The sequence below is a fragment of the Lissotriton vulgaris genome, chromosome 11 (genome assembly GCF_964263255.1).
Source record: "Lissotriton vulgaris chromosome 11, aLisVul1.2, whole genome shotgun sequence".
In the NCBI taxonomy this organism is placed as follows: domain Eukaryota; kingdom Metazoa; phylum Chordata; class Amphibia; order Caudata; family Salamandridae; genus Lissotriton; species Lissotriton vulgaris.
Window position 1 is genome coordinate 1103504838 of NC_141699.1, and position 16998 is coordinate 1103521835.

Genomic DNA, 16998 nt, shown 5'->3' on the forward strand with positions numbered 1-16998 from the left:
CTGAGACACTTCAGGGCCCTGGACAGACCCGTAGCTCCGGCTCAAAGACACTACAGAACCCTGGACAGAACCCTTGCAGCAGCTCTGAGACACTTTAGGACCCTGGACAGACCCCTACTAGCAGCTATGAGACACTTCAGGACCCTGGACAGACCCCTAGCTGCAGTTCTGAGACACTTCAGGACCCTGGACAGACCCCTAGCTGCCGCTCCAAGACACGTCGGGACCCTGGACAGACCCCTAGCTGCAGCTCTGAGACACTTCAGGACCCTGGACATAACCCTATTAGCAGACCTCAGAACCTTCAGCACCCTGGACAGACCCTAAGCAGCTGCAGCGCTGGGGCACTTTAGCACTTTGGTCAGGTCACCAGCACTTTATTTCATGTCTTATCGGTGCCAATACACGAGTAACACCATATGTCGAGATTTTTAAAGCGTGCACATTCACATATATGTATATCATGTAATGTTGTTCTTACTTTCGCAGATCTCGTAACATTATAAAGATACTACGGGTTTGTTCCCCACATAGCGCCTTGCTCATTTTTGTGTAAATTGCATGTGGTCTTAAATAGCCCTTAACACTCGACGCTTTGAGGGCGCGAATGCTTGGCATCTATAATAAACAAGGCCGACACGCTGTTTGTCGAGGGTCACACCGTGCGGCCACGTGGATAAAAACAGATGATCACTTTAGTCAGCAGTATTCATGCACAACCTCTGAGCCACCAGATTATACAAACGCTATCTTAAATTCACACCTCATATCGTGCTTTGCCCAGGATCACACACCGAGTCCACTTTGCTTTCCTATCAGTCTAGCCTTCTGCATTCACACATGGCAACTGACTGCCTAGAACACATCTCCCCTTCAAGAGTCACCCTTAAAATTAGATGAACATAACACAGAACATTTTATGCGCAAGCCAGGGAGCAGTGAGCGCGCCGCGTGCCCGTGGACCAGAGGGGAGGGGGCTCAAGGCCCAAACAAACGATAACCACGTGCATAGCGCCTACCACGCTGCTTGCTCATCACCCAGTTTCTGTCTCCCTGACAAACAAATGCACACTAACAACACACGTCACCAGAGGGTCCCCGTGTGCACTATGTGACAGGCAGCGAGTGAGTGTAGTAAAAAGCAGCGTTTGACAGCTGTGGACAGAGCATCAGGTAGCGCCAAGAGCTCACCAGGCACGTTCTTCCGCTGTTTTAGGCGCTTTGCACATAGACACTGCAGCATGTGCGCTCCTTTCTCCGGGAAAAGCCACCGAATCTTCATTGAGCACGGAGTCCGGAGCCCGCGGGTCACACAAACTGCACTTCACCCAGAAGTTAGGAGCGCATCACCCCCTCCGCGGCGGGGGAGGGCAGGCAGCGCCGGGGTCCGGAGAGGGGGCTACGAGGCGCTGCAGAGGGCCATGGGGGACTCTGCACGGTGGAGGCAGCAAGCCAAAGGGAGGGGTGGAGGCTGGGCGAGAGAGGAGGAGAGGAGGCACCGGAGGGGTGGATGGAGAGAGGGAGGAGAGAGTGAGAGGCGAGAGAGAGGAAGGGGGAGCTCGGCAGGCGTCAGACGCTGTCATAGAGACAAGCCCCGCCTCGGCTTGCACAACCAGGAAGTGGTGAGGCCCAGGGAGCTGCAGCAGGCACAAAGACACAGGAGCAAACCCTGGGAAAAGGCATGTATGAACCACTGAAGACAGAGACAGACCGCGTGTGCACCGGTTTATTCACACTGGAAGCAGCCATGGAGCCCAGGCCCAGCGGTTTATACAGATGCATGCGAAAAACATCACAGGAAGACGTTGATTGGTTGATGGGAGGAAACTCTACAGGAACACCAAAAGAAACACCAATGTGTGGATTCTGACAACACACAGGTGCCACAGGGATACACTAACACACATATATCTACTAAGCATGGGCGGATTTTGCGAATTCACGATCCGCGAATTTGCGGATTTGCGAATTCGCAATCTGCAAAATTCGCGAATTCGCGCAAATTTGCAGGTTTTTTATTTTTGCGTGTTTGCAGGAAACTTTGCGTATTCGCGGGGTGCTTTGCGTGTTCGCGTTTTTTTTTTGCCTGGTTCATCACTGCCACCCTCTCGTTTTTATGCCCTTCTGCCCTCTGTACCACTTGTTTATGTGCCTTTCTGCCCTCTGCCTAACTCATGCCCTCTGTCCCACTTTGTACCTTTCTGCCCTCAGCCATAAGTCAGCTTCAACAGGAAGCACCAATAGATAAAGTATAGCAGGCGCTTGAGTTGAAGGTCAAATTAAGTTACACAGTCATTAATCACCCCAAGTTTGGGGTGATTAATGATTGTGTAACTGAATTTGAGATTCAACTCTAGCACCTGCTTTACTTTATCTATTAGTGCTTCCTGTTGAAGCTGACTTTTTGGTAACTATTTTAGAGGCTCTGGCAGCTTGCCGGCGCCATTCTAAAATAGTTACAAAAAGTCAGCTTGAACTTTTGACCCAATCCGTTCCGCTCGCGGATTTTGCGGGAAATTCGTGAATCTCGCGGATTGCGAATTTACCGAAAACCGCAAAATCCGCGAGCGGAACGGATTTTCCGCCCATGCTTAATATCTACACACACACGCACAGACACGTATATATATATATACACACACACACACACACGTTCACTGTAGTTAATTAAATCTCCAAGCAATATTTCACTGCAGAATGTCGATTATGCAGCAGGCATGAAGGAGAGGAGAGAGTCACCTTGGACACAGGATTTTTGAGAGTTCATTGGGTACCCGAAGAAGATGCCAAGAATGAGGTGTCAATGACGTCACACCCTTCACTGTAAGACATACGGGGCACAATGTGTTCTGACTTCACTTCTCGAAGACAGGCAGCTCTGAATTTAATCTCTAAAGCCAGTTAACTTTGCATCTGAACAGGAGGGGGTGGAACTGGCAGAAGCATCAACCCCTGGATGACCGGCTACTCACTGACCCCTTAGAGGGGAGAGCACTAGTGTTACTATACAAGAAAATAGCGAACAATGCGCCGGACCCACTGGGGCCCCTGAGAGCAGCTTGGGACAGTGATGGGGCCATATTAAAGATAATGATTGGATGGAGGCCAAGCAGGGCCAGAGGGAGGCAGCGATACGTTCTTGATTTCGCCCAGTTCAACTAAAAATATTCTATTGAATATATACTACCCCGAACACTGCTACACCGTCTAGGTCATTTGGAAAAATCCCTGTGTCACTGTGGATGTGGGCGGGATGGAACCTTCTACCACCTGCTGAGGGAATGTCCGGCGAGACAGAAATTCTAGAAGTTTCTTGGGAGGATTGTGGTAAGGGTTGCGGGGGTTGAGGTTCGAGGAGGGCCAAAGCGGCTTCTGCTACTGATCCCTAGAGGGGCGGTTTGGCCAAAGCACACAAACCTGTGGCTGGCACTGGCTGTAGTGGTGGCTGAGCCCAATATTGCAAGGAATTTGGGGGCCCCTGGCCCTGTCGAAACTGGAGGACTGTAAAAATGATCTTGATTGGTGTTGGCAAGCAGAGCACACAATTTATTTGAGAAGAGGGTGCCCTAGGAAATGGGAAAAGATCTTGTAGGGTTGGGAGTGGCAGGGTTATAGGCGTTTATAGGGGGGAATGAGCAAAGACTGTTGCCCCATTATGTGAATTGTTCATTTACTACCTCGTGCAATGCTAAATCTCCAATCAAGGCAAGACAGAAGATGCGTTGACATTGTCTTCTTGATAATTGTTGTTCAAATACACTGCAATAAAAAGAATTTAAAAAATGACATAAAAAATTTGCATCTGAAAGGCCAGAAGAGTTGAACGTGACATCAGCCACATATCATGGCTCACGTATGTAAGGCTTGTATGATGAGTAAATAGTCAGTCATGCTTCAATCTCCCCTCCGAAAGATCAGTGGGGCTGAGTGGAGACAGCCACACCTGTCTCACCTCTGGAAGTCTTGCATAACAGGATGAAGCATCTTTCACATCTCTCAAGGGAAGGTAGGGTTGGGACAGTGCCCTATGAAAGGCCAGTGGGGCTGAGTGCAGAGTCAGTCACAGGACTGGCTCGTTCCTGAAAGTGTTGTATGGGTGTGTACAGTGCCTGGATGTGTCCGGCTCCTCTGTAGGAGGTGGGCTGAGCTTGAGCTGCTATCAGCGCGTAAAAGGCTGGTACAGATGTGCACTCATAACCAGCAGACTGGACTACGGCTACGCCCGCTACGCCTGAATCAACAGAACTCTCCTACACAGGCTACAGACCATCCAGAACGCCGCCACCAGAATTGTCCTCTGAACCCCACGGCACAAACACATGACCCAACACCTACAAGACCACCACTGGCTCCCCGTCAAGAAGAGAGTTAACTTCAAACTGCTCACCCACACCTACAAATCCCTCCACAACATTGACCCAAATACCTCAACAAGAGAGTCTCCTTCCCCGTACCCAAGAGGAACCTCCGCTCCGCAGACCTCACTCTAGCAGAGACCCCCCGCATACGCAGAACCAGAGCAAGAAAAAGAGCTTTCTCCAACGTCACAGCCAACGTCTGGAACGAGCTCCCACGCTCCCCGACCCTCCACACATTCAGAAGAACCTAAAGACCTGGCTCTTCAATTCAACTGGACCTGTCTCCCAACCCCCCAGCGCCTTGAGACCCTCACGGGTGAGTAGCGCCCTTTATAAATCCCTTGATTGATTGATTGGTTGATTGATTGATTGAGTGATTGAGTGAGTGCTCCACTACCAAAGGCGCTAGGTCACGAGGGCTTGTGGGTCTTGGCCCCGCCGATAATCAACATGTGCCCATATATTGGGAATAAAGGATCTTCATTATGTTTATTGGTGCCCTCCAGAATGGCAAGATATGAACGGGTGATCCGTGTTTCACGAGGGGACAGAGACGCACAAGGCTGCATTTCAAAGCCACCTCTAGTTCTTCGCACCTTTAGCACCCGCGCATTTTAACATTCAAGCAAGAACATTTCAGTTACTTCTGTCGGGGCATATTTACAAGGGATTTATCTCTGCTTCTTTGGCTTGCAAAGCCAAAAAAGCGGAGCTAAATCCAGCACCCTATTTACAAGAGGGTGCTAACGTGCATAATCGCATGTTAGCGCCGTTTTCCTAACTCCTCCCTTTGCATCTCCAATGAGATGCAAAGTGGGCGTTTCTGGGCGTACCCCAGATGGACTACCTTGCAAATATCGCTGATGTTTACATCGCAATATTTACAAGGCAGCCCACATGATTGTACCACACATTAGATTTTGGTGAAAACAGCTGTTTTCGCCAAAATCTAACGTCTGCTAAAATCCTGCCTTAGCCATCCCCGACATAGGGGGTGGATTATGCTGATACGACCCTGTGGGTCGTATCAGCAAGGTTATCGCTGTTTTGCAGGGAACATCGCTGGAAAACCAGTGATGTTCCCTGCAAAAGAGCAATAACCTCCCTATCTCTGGAATTTACATCGCCCTGGAGTAACGCGTCGTTAATTATGCACTACCAGGGCGATAAATTCCAGGGATAGCCTGCGATAATATAATTATCACTAAGCACGACCAGTGATACTTATTGCTGGCCGATGTTATTATGCTTTTTTTTTTTTTTTTTAATGAATGAAGCAAGTTTACCCCTTGTTTCAAAATGTCATTTTGTCTCCTTCTTAAGGTTCGCTCCTCAATATGTGGAACATGTGCATGGGAATTATATTAGTAAAATAATTGTAATGTTATTATGATGTTTCCAAGTGGCATAATAAATAGTGTACTTTATACAGTGCTCAAACAGTCATAAGGCCACTTCGGGGCACCAATAAAAACATTACATGATCATAAACCTCTCAGGCTCCTGCGTGTGGCCTTATATACGAAATTATGAATTGCAAGTTATTTATTTACATGTGTACATTAGTGCACATTGCTAAGTTTATACCTCACCAAAGACTATAAAGGAGGCACTATACGGTTGTCACAGCCCTCCTCTCCTTCACGTGACTTCGATTCATGTCGGCTGCATTCATGTGTCCCTCTTCTGTTATTATTAGTTTTTAGTTTCTGCTTTTGGGGTACAACTCAGGGAGTGGATGCCCGTTCAACACTTGTTGGTTGGCGCTACACAACATTAATGAATGATTTGATTATTCTTGAGTTATGGTGCGTTCTTTCATTCAAGAGTCCTTTAAATGGTCCATCGTGATAGCATCAGTTAAAGGCCTCGAAAGGGGGTGCGCTTCCCCCTTCTCCCACCCCTCATGATGCGACTGCTCGTATGACGTGGCCCCACCAGTGATATGGCGACCCTGGCTCCGAAGCGAATTACGCCACTTTGTATTCCATTGTTTTATATTTTGCGGAGCCTGGAGGGGTGCTATGATATGATATGATACTTAAAAAATAAATAAATAATAAATACACACCTAGGCAAGCTAGGCGCTATGTACAGACACATCAGGCCAAGCTAGGCGCTATGTACAGGCAAATCAGGCCAAGCGAGGCGCGATGTACAGACCCCTCGGGCTCACATAGCTGTTTCTGCAGATATTTACTGCGGCAAGTTCAGTCGGGGTGTCTCATGGTGCCACGGCCTGGCAGAGGGCACCCCGCTCTCCTGTGCCCTCGAAGCGCAGGTCATGAATGGAGCGCGGATGTAAACATCATGTTTACTCGGGCAGCGCCTGTCCCCACAGACCAGCGGCTCTGAACGCCTCGCTGTTCTGGGCATGTTCGGAATCCTACGGCGGCACCGGCATAGCAACCCTCTGCTCCTGGGCACCAGAGGAGGCGAGGCAGAGAACACGCTGAACCTCTGCTGGCTGAGCAGCCCCGGAGGACTGAGCGCAGCAACGGCGTGAACCCTGGTGTGCAGGCTTTGCTGGGCACAGAAGCAGGTACAGTACACTGCAGTGCAGTGCAGGGCTCAGGAGCAGGGTACTGCACACTGCAGTGCAGTGCAGGGCTCAGGAGCAGGGTACTGCACACTGCAGTGCAGGGCACAGGAGCAGGTACGGTACACTGCAGTGCAGTGCAGGACTCAGGAGCAGGGTACTGTACACTACAGTGCAGTGCAGGGCACAGGAGCAGGTACGGTACACTGCAGTGCAGTGCAGGGCACAGGAGCAGGGTACTGTACACTGCAGTGCAGGACTCAGGAGCAGGGTGCGGTACACTGCAGTGCAGGGCACAGGAGCAGGGCACTGCACACTGCAGTGCAGTGCAGGACTCAGGAGCAGGGTACTGTACACTGCAGTGCAGTGTAGTGCAGGACTCAGGGGCAGGGTACCGCACACTTATGCAGTGCATGACTCAGGAGCAGGGTACTGCACACTGCAGTGCAGTGCAGGACTCAGGAGCGGGGTACCGCACACTGCAGTGCAGGACTCAGGGGCAGGGTACTGCACACTACAGTGCAGGACTCAGGGGCAGGGTACTGCACACTGCAGTGCAGTACAGGACTCAGGAGCAGGGTACTGCACACTGTAGTGCAGTACAGGACTCAGGAACAGGGTACTGCACACTACAGGGCAGGACTCAGGAGCAGTGTACTGTACACTGCCGTGCAGAGCAGGACTCAGGAGCAGGGTACGGTACACTGCAGTGCAGGGCACAGGAGCAGGGCACTGCACCCTGCAGTGCAGTGCAGGACTCAGGGGCAGGGTACTGCACACTTATGCAGTGCATGACTCAGGAGCAGGGTACTGCACACTGCAGTGCAGTGCAGGACTCAGGAGCAGGGTACTGTACACTACAGTGCAGTGCAGGGCACAGGAGCAGGTACGGTACACTGCAGTGCAGTGCAGGGCACAGGAGCAGGGTACTGTACACTGCAGTGCAGGACTCAGGAGCAGGGTGCGGTACACTGCAGTGCAGGGCACAGGAGCAGGGCACTGCACACTGCAGTGCAGTGCAGGACTCAGGAGCAGGGTACTGTACACTGCAGTGCAGTGTAGTGCAGGACTCAGGGGCAGGGTACCGCACACTTATGCAGTGCATGACTCAGGAGCAGGGTACTGCACACTGCAGTGCAGTGCAGGACTCAGGAGCGGGGTACCGCACACTGCAGTGCAGGACTCAGGGGCAGGGTACTGCACACTACAGTGCAGGACTCAGGGGCAGGGTACTGCACACTGCAGTGCAGTACAGGACTCAGGAGCAGGGTACTGCACACTGTAGTGCAGTACAGGACTCAGGAACAGGGTACTGCACACTACAGGGCAGGACTCAGGAGCAGTGTACTGTACACTGCCGTGCAGAGCAGGACTCAGGAGCAGGGTACGGTACACTGCAGTGCAGGGCACAGGAGCAGGGCACTGCACCCTGCAGTGCAGTGCAGGACTCAGGGGCAGGGTACTGCACACTTATGCAGTGCATGACTCAGGAGCAGGGTACTGCACACTGCAGTGCAGTGCAGGACTCAGGAGCAGGGTACCGCACACAGCAGTGCAGGACTCAGGGGCAGGGTACTGCACACTACAGTGCAGGACTCAGGGGCAGGGTACTGCACACTGCAGTGCAGTACAGGACTCAGGAGCAGGGTACTGCACACTGCAGTGCAGTACAGGACTCAGGAGCAGGGTACTGCACACTGCAGTGCACCACAAACAGGATTCAGGAGCAGGATACTGCACACTGCAGTGCACCACAAACAGGACTCAGGAGCAGGGTACTGCACACTGCAGTGCAGTACAGGACTCAAGAGCAGAGTACTGCACACTGCAGTGCACCACAAACAAGATTCAGGCGCAGAGTACTGCACACTTCAGTGCACCACATACAGGATTCAGGAGCAGGGTACTGCACACTGCAGTGCAGTACATGACTCAGGAGCAGGGTACTGCACACTGCAGTGCACCACAAACAGGATTAAGGAGCAGGGTACTGCACACTGCAGTGCAGTGCAGGACCCAGGAGCAGGGTACTGTACACTGCAGTGCAGTGCTGGACTCAGGGGCAGGGTACTGCACACTTATGCAGTGCATGACTGTTGGACAGGCCACAGGAAAGGCCGCTCTCCCCCGGCCCGACCAGGCCCGAGCCCGGTCACGCAGGTACCACACACCACCATTGCACGTCCTCCGTCCCCTCAGGGACCCCTGCCCTCGAGTATGTCGACCTCGTGGGTCCGATCCACTGCCGGCCCGCGCGCCCATCCTGGGGCGCCATCTTGGACTCTCCACCACGAGGCCGCCTGGCCCCCGATCGACCTCAACCCTGGGCCTGGCCCGGCCTCAGACATCCCGGCACCACCATCCACCCAGGAGGTGAGCGGGCTACTTGGCAAGTCAATGGGAGAAAGAGGTGTCGATGGCTCTCCCCCGCCAAGTGCCGCTCGCCCATCGCCTCCCCGGGCGCTGGCTCCACCCCCCTGCTGGGTGTCTGGACTCCCTCATCCCGGACCTCCCGACCTCCAAGTGCGAGGGTCCGGACATCAAAGCACACCAGCCCTATAACTGGGGCAGCTCCAGAGCAGGAAGGCAGTTGTATCTTGGAGTCGAGAGACGCAAAGAAGAACTCATCCTGGACGGACTACTGGCGCTGCCGTAGCTCTGTCTTGTGCACCATCGTCTTGCCTGCTGGCGCTGCCGCAACCTTTTGCAACCTTCATATCCTTCATCGTCGTCGGGACCTGCTGGCGTGGCCGCGGACCGTTTGTAACCGTCATCTTCATCGGGACCTGCTGGCTCCGCCGCGGACCGTCGCTTCCTTCGTCCATCTCGGGACCTGCTGGCTCCGCCGCGGCCCGATCATCTAGAACGCCGAGCTCGAGGATTGAGAGCTATTTCCATCTTTTGGTGATAAGACTGTCCCGCTACCCTTTCCCTAAACCAGAGACCAGAATCGAGGGGACCCCTGAGTCCAGACCTCCTTGTACCATCTCATCGTAACGTAAGAATTGCCTATAAAGTCTCGTTGAACTTTAACCTTGTGTGGTGTCCGTCTGTGGGGGGGAAGTTACTTGTCTGTACGATCGCTGGAGACGGCTCTCCCCTGTCACAGTTCGCCAGCCTGTTCTCCCTCACCCCAGGTGTCACTTCCTGGTGTGTGCACGATGTGGACACGGGGGACAGCCCCCCTATCCGCCACCGGGCCTACCGCGTGCCAGATCGGGTACGGGCCTGCATCCAGGAAGAAGTAGCCAAGATGCTCACGCTCGGGGTCATCGAGCCCTCAGACAGCCCCTGGGCCAGCCCTGTGGTACTGGTCCCCAAAGCAGCTGCCCCCGGCACCACACCGGAACTCCGGTTCTGCGTCGACTACCGGGGCTTGAATGCGGTCACCAGAACAGACGCACATCCCATCCCCCGGGCAGATGAACTAATCGACCGCATGGGAGCTGCCCGCTACCTCAGTATTTTCGACCTGACGGCGGGCTACTGGCAAATCGGCCTCACACCCCGGGCGCAAGAACGTTCTGCCTTTTCCACCCCCGATGGCCATTACCATTTCACGGTCATGCCCTTCGGCATGAAGAATGCCCCAGCAACATTACAACGGCTCGTCAATCAGGTCCTGGCGGGGCTCGAAGGGTTCAGCGCCGCCTACCTAGACAACATCGCTGTCTACAGCCACCATTGGTCCGAGCACCTCCACCACCTCCGAGCAGTGCTGCAAGCCCTTCAGCAAGCTGGCCTCACGATCAAGGCCAGCAAATGTCAAATTGGTCAAGGGTCTGTAACCTATCTCGGGCACCAGGTGGGAAGCGGCCTGGTGGCCCCTCTGCAGCTAAAAATTGCCGCCATCCAGTCCTGGCAGCCCCCCATCACCCAGACCGAGGTACGAGCCTTCCTGGGCCTCACGGGCTATTACCGAAGGTTCGTGAAAGACTATGGTACCATAGTGGGGCCCCTCACAGAACTCACGTCAAAAAATCAACCCAAGAAAGTCAACTGGACCCCAGAGTGTCAAGCTGCATTTGAACAATTGAAAGCCGCCATGTGTTCCGCCCCTGTGCTCCAGGCCCCCGACTACAGCCGAGAGTTCGTCGTCCAGACGGATGCCTCCGACCATGGCATTGGGGCAGTCCTGTCTCAAGTGAACACCGAAGGCCTTGATCAACCGGTGGCCTTCATCAGCAGGCGACTCCTACCACGGGAACAACGCTGGAGCACCATAGAGAGGGAGGCCTTCGCTGTGGTATGGGCCCTCAAGAAGCTCCGGCCCTACCTCTTTGGCACACACTTTCGGGTGCAGACCGACCACCGACCCCTGCAGTGGCTGATGCAAATGCGGGGGGAAAACCCAAAGTTGCTACGCTGGTCCATCTCCCTACAAGGTATGGACTTCACAGTTGAACACCGGCCTGGGCCAGATCACGCCAACGCGGATGGCCTGTCCCGGTTCTTCCGCCTCGACGAGGAGAGTCCCCAAGAGGATGGGTAACTCTCCCCGCCTTCAGCTGGGGGGGACGCATGTTGGACAGGCCACAGGAAAGGCCGCTCTCCCCCGGCCCGACCAGGCCCGAGCCCGGTCACGCAGGTACCACACACCACCATTGCACGTCCTCCGTCCCCTCAGGGACCCCTGCCCTCGAGTATGTCGACCTCGTGGGTCCGATCCACTGCCGGCCCGCGCGCCCATCCTGGGGCGCCATCTTGGACTCTCCACCACGAGGCCGCCTGGCCCCCGATCGACCTCAACCCTGGGCCTGGCCCGGCCTCAGACATCCCGGCACCACCATCCACCCAGGAGGTGAGCGGGCTACTTGGCAAGTCAATGGGAGAAAGAGGTGTCGATGGCTCTCCCCCGCCAAGTGCCGCTCGCCCATCGCCTCCCCGGGCGCTGGCTCCACCCCCCTGCTGGGTGTCTGGACTCCCTCATCCCGGACCTCCCGACCTCCAAGTGCGAGGGTCCGGACATCAAAGCACACCAGCCCTATAACTGGGGCAGCTCCAGAGCAGGAAGGCAGTTGTATCTTGGAGTCGAGAGACGCAAAGAAGAACTCATCCTGGACGGACTACTGGCGCTGCCGTAGCTCTGTCTTGTGCACCATCGTCTTGCCTGCTGGCGCTGCCGCAACCTTTTGCAACCTTCATATCCTTCATCGTCGTCGGGACCTGCTGGCGTGGCCGCGGACCGTTTGTAACCGTCATCTTCATCGGGACCTGCTGGCTCCGCCGCGGACCGTCGCTTCCTTCGTCCATCTCGGGACCTGCTGGCTCCGCCGCGGCCCGATCATCTAGAACGCCGAGCTCGAGGATTGAGAGCTATTTCCATCTTTTGGTGATAAGACTGTCCCGCTACCCTTTCCCTAAACCAGAGACCAGAATCGAGGGGACCCCTGAGTCCAGACCTCCTTGTACCATCTCATCGTAACGTAAGAATTGCCTATAAAGTCTCGTTGAACTTTAACCTTGTGTGGTGTCCGTCTGTGGGGGGGAAGTTACCTGTCTGTACGATCGCTGGAGACGGCTCTCCCCGGAGACCTCTCCCCTTATCCTCGGCCGACCCTCCCGGTCCGTCTAACATTGGTGGCCAGCGGCGCGATCCGAATCACCGCATAATCGTACAGAGAGTAGCTCACCCCGCGACGAAATCACGATGACAACTAAAGAAAGCGGAGCAACCGAGAAGTTCCAGATGGAGAAATTGGACGAGTACAGCCATCGTGAACTAAAACAATTCTGCATCGAACTAGGTATCGCTACCACCGGACTAAGTACCAAAGATGATTTTAAGCATGCCCTAGAATCTTGGGCAGAAACCGGGGCTGCCGGAACCCCCGATCAAAGCACCGCAGCAAAAACCACCACGGCCCCTGAAGGGCGAAGAACGGGTCTCTCGCAAGACGAGATCCAGGAAAGAGAAAAAACCCGACTACATGAGCTGGAAATGGCCCGACTCAAAATGGACGTTGAACTTAAGCTGGCCGAACAAAAAATCAACTTAGAGCACCTGCGTCTCCGAGAAGAAAGAGAGGAGAAACAGAGACAAAGGGAGCTCGAGGAAAAGAAACTGGCGTATGAACACGAGCGGAAACTAGCTGAGATCGATCTACGCAAGCAGAATAAAGAAGTAGGGGTGTCCGAGCAACCCCACACCCCAGGAGCAACAGAGAAAAAGGTACACATCCCCAAGGATGTCGTTCGAGAATACTTCCGAGAGGACGACATCCAGCAATGGTTTAAGGCTTATGAAATCGCTATGACTGCACACCGGATCGATAGAAGCGATTGGGGAGCCGGTCTATGGGGGAGATTCCTCAATGAGGGCCGCGACGCCCTGCTACAGCTCCCGGACCACCAGATGACCTCCTATGACCATATGAAAGCTGCACTCCTCACCCGCTATGGCCTCACACCCAAAATGTACCGTCAGAGGTTCCGAGACTGCACCCGCATCCCGGGTACAACTTGGGTGGACTATGTAAACTACTTCAGTCGAGCCTTCGAGGGCTGGATCAAAGGAAGCAAGGTCACAACCTACGAACAACTGTTCAATCTTATGGTATGGGAGCATCTGTCGAACAATTGCTTCATTGAACTCCGCCAGCACCTCCTCGACAGCAAGTTAACGGATCCCCGGCAGCTCGCAGCCGAAGCTGACCGGTGGGAAATCACCAGAGTGGGCCGGAATGGGTCCTACGAACAGAACCGGAACAACAATGGTCAGCACCGTCCCCGAGGAGGAGGAGGAGGCCAAGGACGCGGAAGAGACAACGCTCCGGTCGCCCCCTCTGCCAGCACCACCCCCCCGGCCAACCGGGGCAGCACCCCGGCGCGACCGGGATACCGAGCCAATGTTACGTGCCATCGATGCCAACGAGTCGGCCACTATGCAAACGACCCCAGCTGCCCCCAGTACCAGAGCCCAAGACCCCGCCAAGTAGCCGTTGCTGCGCTGGGGGGGGAACAGATCTCAGAGGAACAAGAGGAGTATGAACAGGAACACCAAGAATGGGAACCAGCCGCCATGGCTCTGGCCTGCTTAGGGGGGAGAGACATGATCCCGCGGGTCCCCCTACCCGCCAACACCCAGAAGTACAGCCAATGGGTGAGCATCAATGGACGCCAGGCCGAAGCCCTTCGTGACACCGGGGCCAGTGTGACAGCCGTCCGCTGTCACCTGGTGACCCCAGAACAGTACCTACCGAACATTCTCTGCCCGGTACGCTCAGCCGATAACTCAGAAAGTCTGTGTCGGATGGCCTGCGTCCCCTTTGAATGGGGAGGGGTCTCCGGCATGTTGAAGGTAACGGTCCGAGACGATGCCCCCGTGGACTGCCTCCTGGGGAATGACCTGGAAAGCTCCCCATGGGCAGCCGTAGAACGAAGAGAACACCTGGGGATGTTAGGCGTCCCGGACTGGGCGTGCGTCACCACCCGGTCCATGGCCGCCCGTGCCAACCACCGCCCAGAAGAACCCGACTGGCCGGCGCCACCGCCTCCGGTCGCCCCAGCCGAAACCACCGACCGTGACGTCCCCCCAGAACCAGCTCAAACTTCCGACCTCGCTAACCTCGACCAGTGGCCTCAAGAGGGGGGGGCCCACGCAAGAACAATTTCGCCAAGAACAGAAGACCTGTCCCTCCCTCGAGGGACTCCGCCAGCAAGCGCTCGCCCAAAGAGCAGGGGATACCTCCCGAACTCACTGGGTCTACTGGGACAATGATCTGCTGTACAGTGAGCAAAGAATCGCAGAGCTGGGGGCCAGCCGAGTACTAGTGGTGCCCCTCCGTTTCAGAGACTTTCTGCTAAACCTGGCCCACGATGTCCCCCTGGCAGGACACCTGGGTCAAGATAAAACCTACAGTCGCCTAGTGACCCACTTCTTCTGGCCCAAAATGAGGAACGATGTACACCAGCATTGCCGATCTTGCCCCACGTGCCAAGCCAGTGGAAAGAGCGGCCGCAAACTAAAGGCCCCCCTGCAACCTTTTCCCGTGGTCACCACCCCGTTCGAGAGGGTCGGGATAGACATCGTGGGACCCCTGGACCCACGCACAAAACAAGGCCATCGATTCATCTTGGTGCTAGTGGACCACGCCACCCGCTACCCTGAGGCTGTTCCCCTGCGGACTGTGACAGCCCCGGTAGTCGGCCGGGCTCTGATGGGGATCTTCTCCCGTGTGGGCTTCCCCCGAGAAGTCGTCAGCGACAGAGGCACGAACTTTATTTCTAAATATATGAAATCCCTCTGGCAACAGTGCGGGGTTACCTACCGATTCACGACCCCATATCACCCTCAAGGAAACGGACTCGTTGAGCGGTTCAACCGCACGCTAAAAGGGATGATCGGGGGGTTGGAAGAGCCCCTCCGTCGCCAGTGGGATGTGCTGCTGCCGTGCCTCCTCTTCGCATATCGGGAGGTCCCCCAGAAGTCCCTGGGCTTCAGCCCGTTTGAACTGCTATATGGACACCCCGTGCGGGGGCCGCTCAGCCTAGTCAAAGAAGGCTGGGAGATGCCCCCTCTAAAGAACCCACCAGATGTCTTCCGGTACCTCCTAACCCTCCGCAACCAGACCCGGCGGTTCAGAGAGCTGGCAAAAGCTAACCTAGAGGCCAGTCAAGAGGACATGAAAAAGTGGTATGACCGGAATGCCTCATCCATTGAATTTGAACCTGGCCAACAGGTATGGGTGATGTCCCCCACCGAGCCCTGCGCCCTGCAAGACAAATGGACGGGGCCCTTCAAAGTAGTCGAACGCAAGGGCCCTGCCACCTATCTCATCGACATGGAATCTTCCCGGAACCCCCTCCGGGTCCTCCACGCTAACCGACTGAAACCCCACTTTGTGCGTACAGAACTCAGCCTCCTGATGGCCACAGACAATGGGGCTGAAGAGGACTCCGAGCCCCTCCCTGACCTCCTACGGACTCGGGAGCAAGACGGCTCCGTAGATGGGGTCCGACTCTCGGAGGCCCTCACCAGAGAGCAACGCCAGGAGTGTCGAGTCCTTCTGTCACAGTTCGCCAGCCTGTTCTCCCTCACCCCAGGTGTCACTTCCTGGTGTGTGCACGATGTGGACACGGGGGACAGCCCCCCTATCCGCCACCGGGCCTACCGCGTGCCAGATCGGGTACGGGCCTGCATCCAGGAAGAAGTAGCCAAGATGCTCACGCTCGGGGTCATCGAGCCCTCAGACAGCCCCTGGGCCAGCCCTGTGGTACTGGTCCCCAAAGCAGCTGCCCCCGGCACCACACCGGAACTCCGGTTCTGCGTCGACTACCGGGGCTTGAATGCGGTCACCAGAACAGACGCACATCCCATCCCCCGGGCAGATGAACTAATCGACCGCATGGGAGCTGCCCGCTACCTCAGTATTTTCGACCTGACGGCGGGCTACTGGCAAATCGGCCTCACACCCCGGGCGCAAGAACGTTCTGCCTTTTCCACCCCCGATGGCCATTACCATTTCACGGTCATGCCCTTCGGCATGAAGAATGCCCCAGCAACATTACAACGGCTCGTCAATCAGGTCCTGGCGGGGCTCGAAGGGTTCAGCGCCGCCTACCTAGACAACATTGCTGTCTACAGCCACCATTGGTCCGAGCACCTCCACCACCTCCGAGCAGTGCTGCAAGCCCTTCAGCAAGCTGGCCTCACGATCAAGGCCAGCAAATGTCAAATTGGTCAAGGGTCTGTAACCTATCTCGGGCACCAGGTGGGAAGCGGCCTGGTGGCCCCTCTGCAGCTAAAAATTGCCGCCATCCAGTCCTGGCAGCCCCCCATCACCCAGACCGAGGTACGAGCCTTCCTGGGCCTCACGGGCTATTACCGAAGGTTCGTGAAAGACTATGGTACCATAGTGGGGCCCCTCACAGAACTCACGTCAAAAAATCAACCCAAGAAAGTCAACTGGACCCCAGAGTGTCAAGCTGCATTTGAACAATTGAAAGCCGCCATGTGTTCCGCCCCTGTGCTCCAGGCCCCCGACTACAGCCGAGAGTTCGTCGTCCAGACGGATGCCTCCGACCATGGCATTGGGGCAGTCCTGTCTCAAGTGAACACCGAAGGCCTTGATCAACCGGTGGCCTTCATCAGCAGGCGAC

General features: G+C 55.4%; 1 protein-coding gene across 4 annotated transcripts in view; it reads right to left on the minus strand.

The window, feature by feature from the left end:
- FGF12 (fibroblast growth factor 12) overlaps positions 1–16998 on the minus strand; it is a 740173-nt gene that overhangs the window by 472927 nt on the left and 250248 nt on the right. Inside the window, exon 1 of one of the 4 annotated variants that reach the window (XM_086944636.1) lies at positions 1192–1482. The exons of the other annotated variants lie outside the window; for them this stretch is intronic. Within the exon in view, the coding sequence (XP_086800762.1) occupies positions 1192–1282 (91 nt within the window). The 5' untranslated portion in view covers positions 1283–1482. Of the gene's footprint in view, positions 1–1191; positions 1483–16998 lie in introns of those variants that run through there. 4 annotated transcript variants of the gene reach the window in all.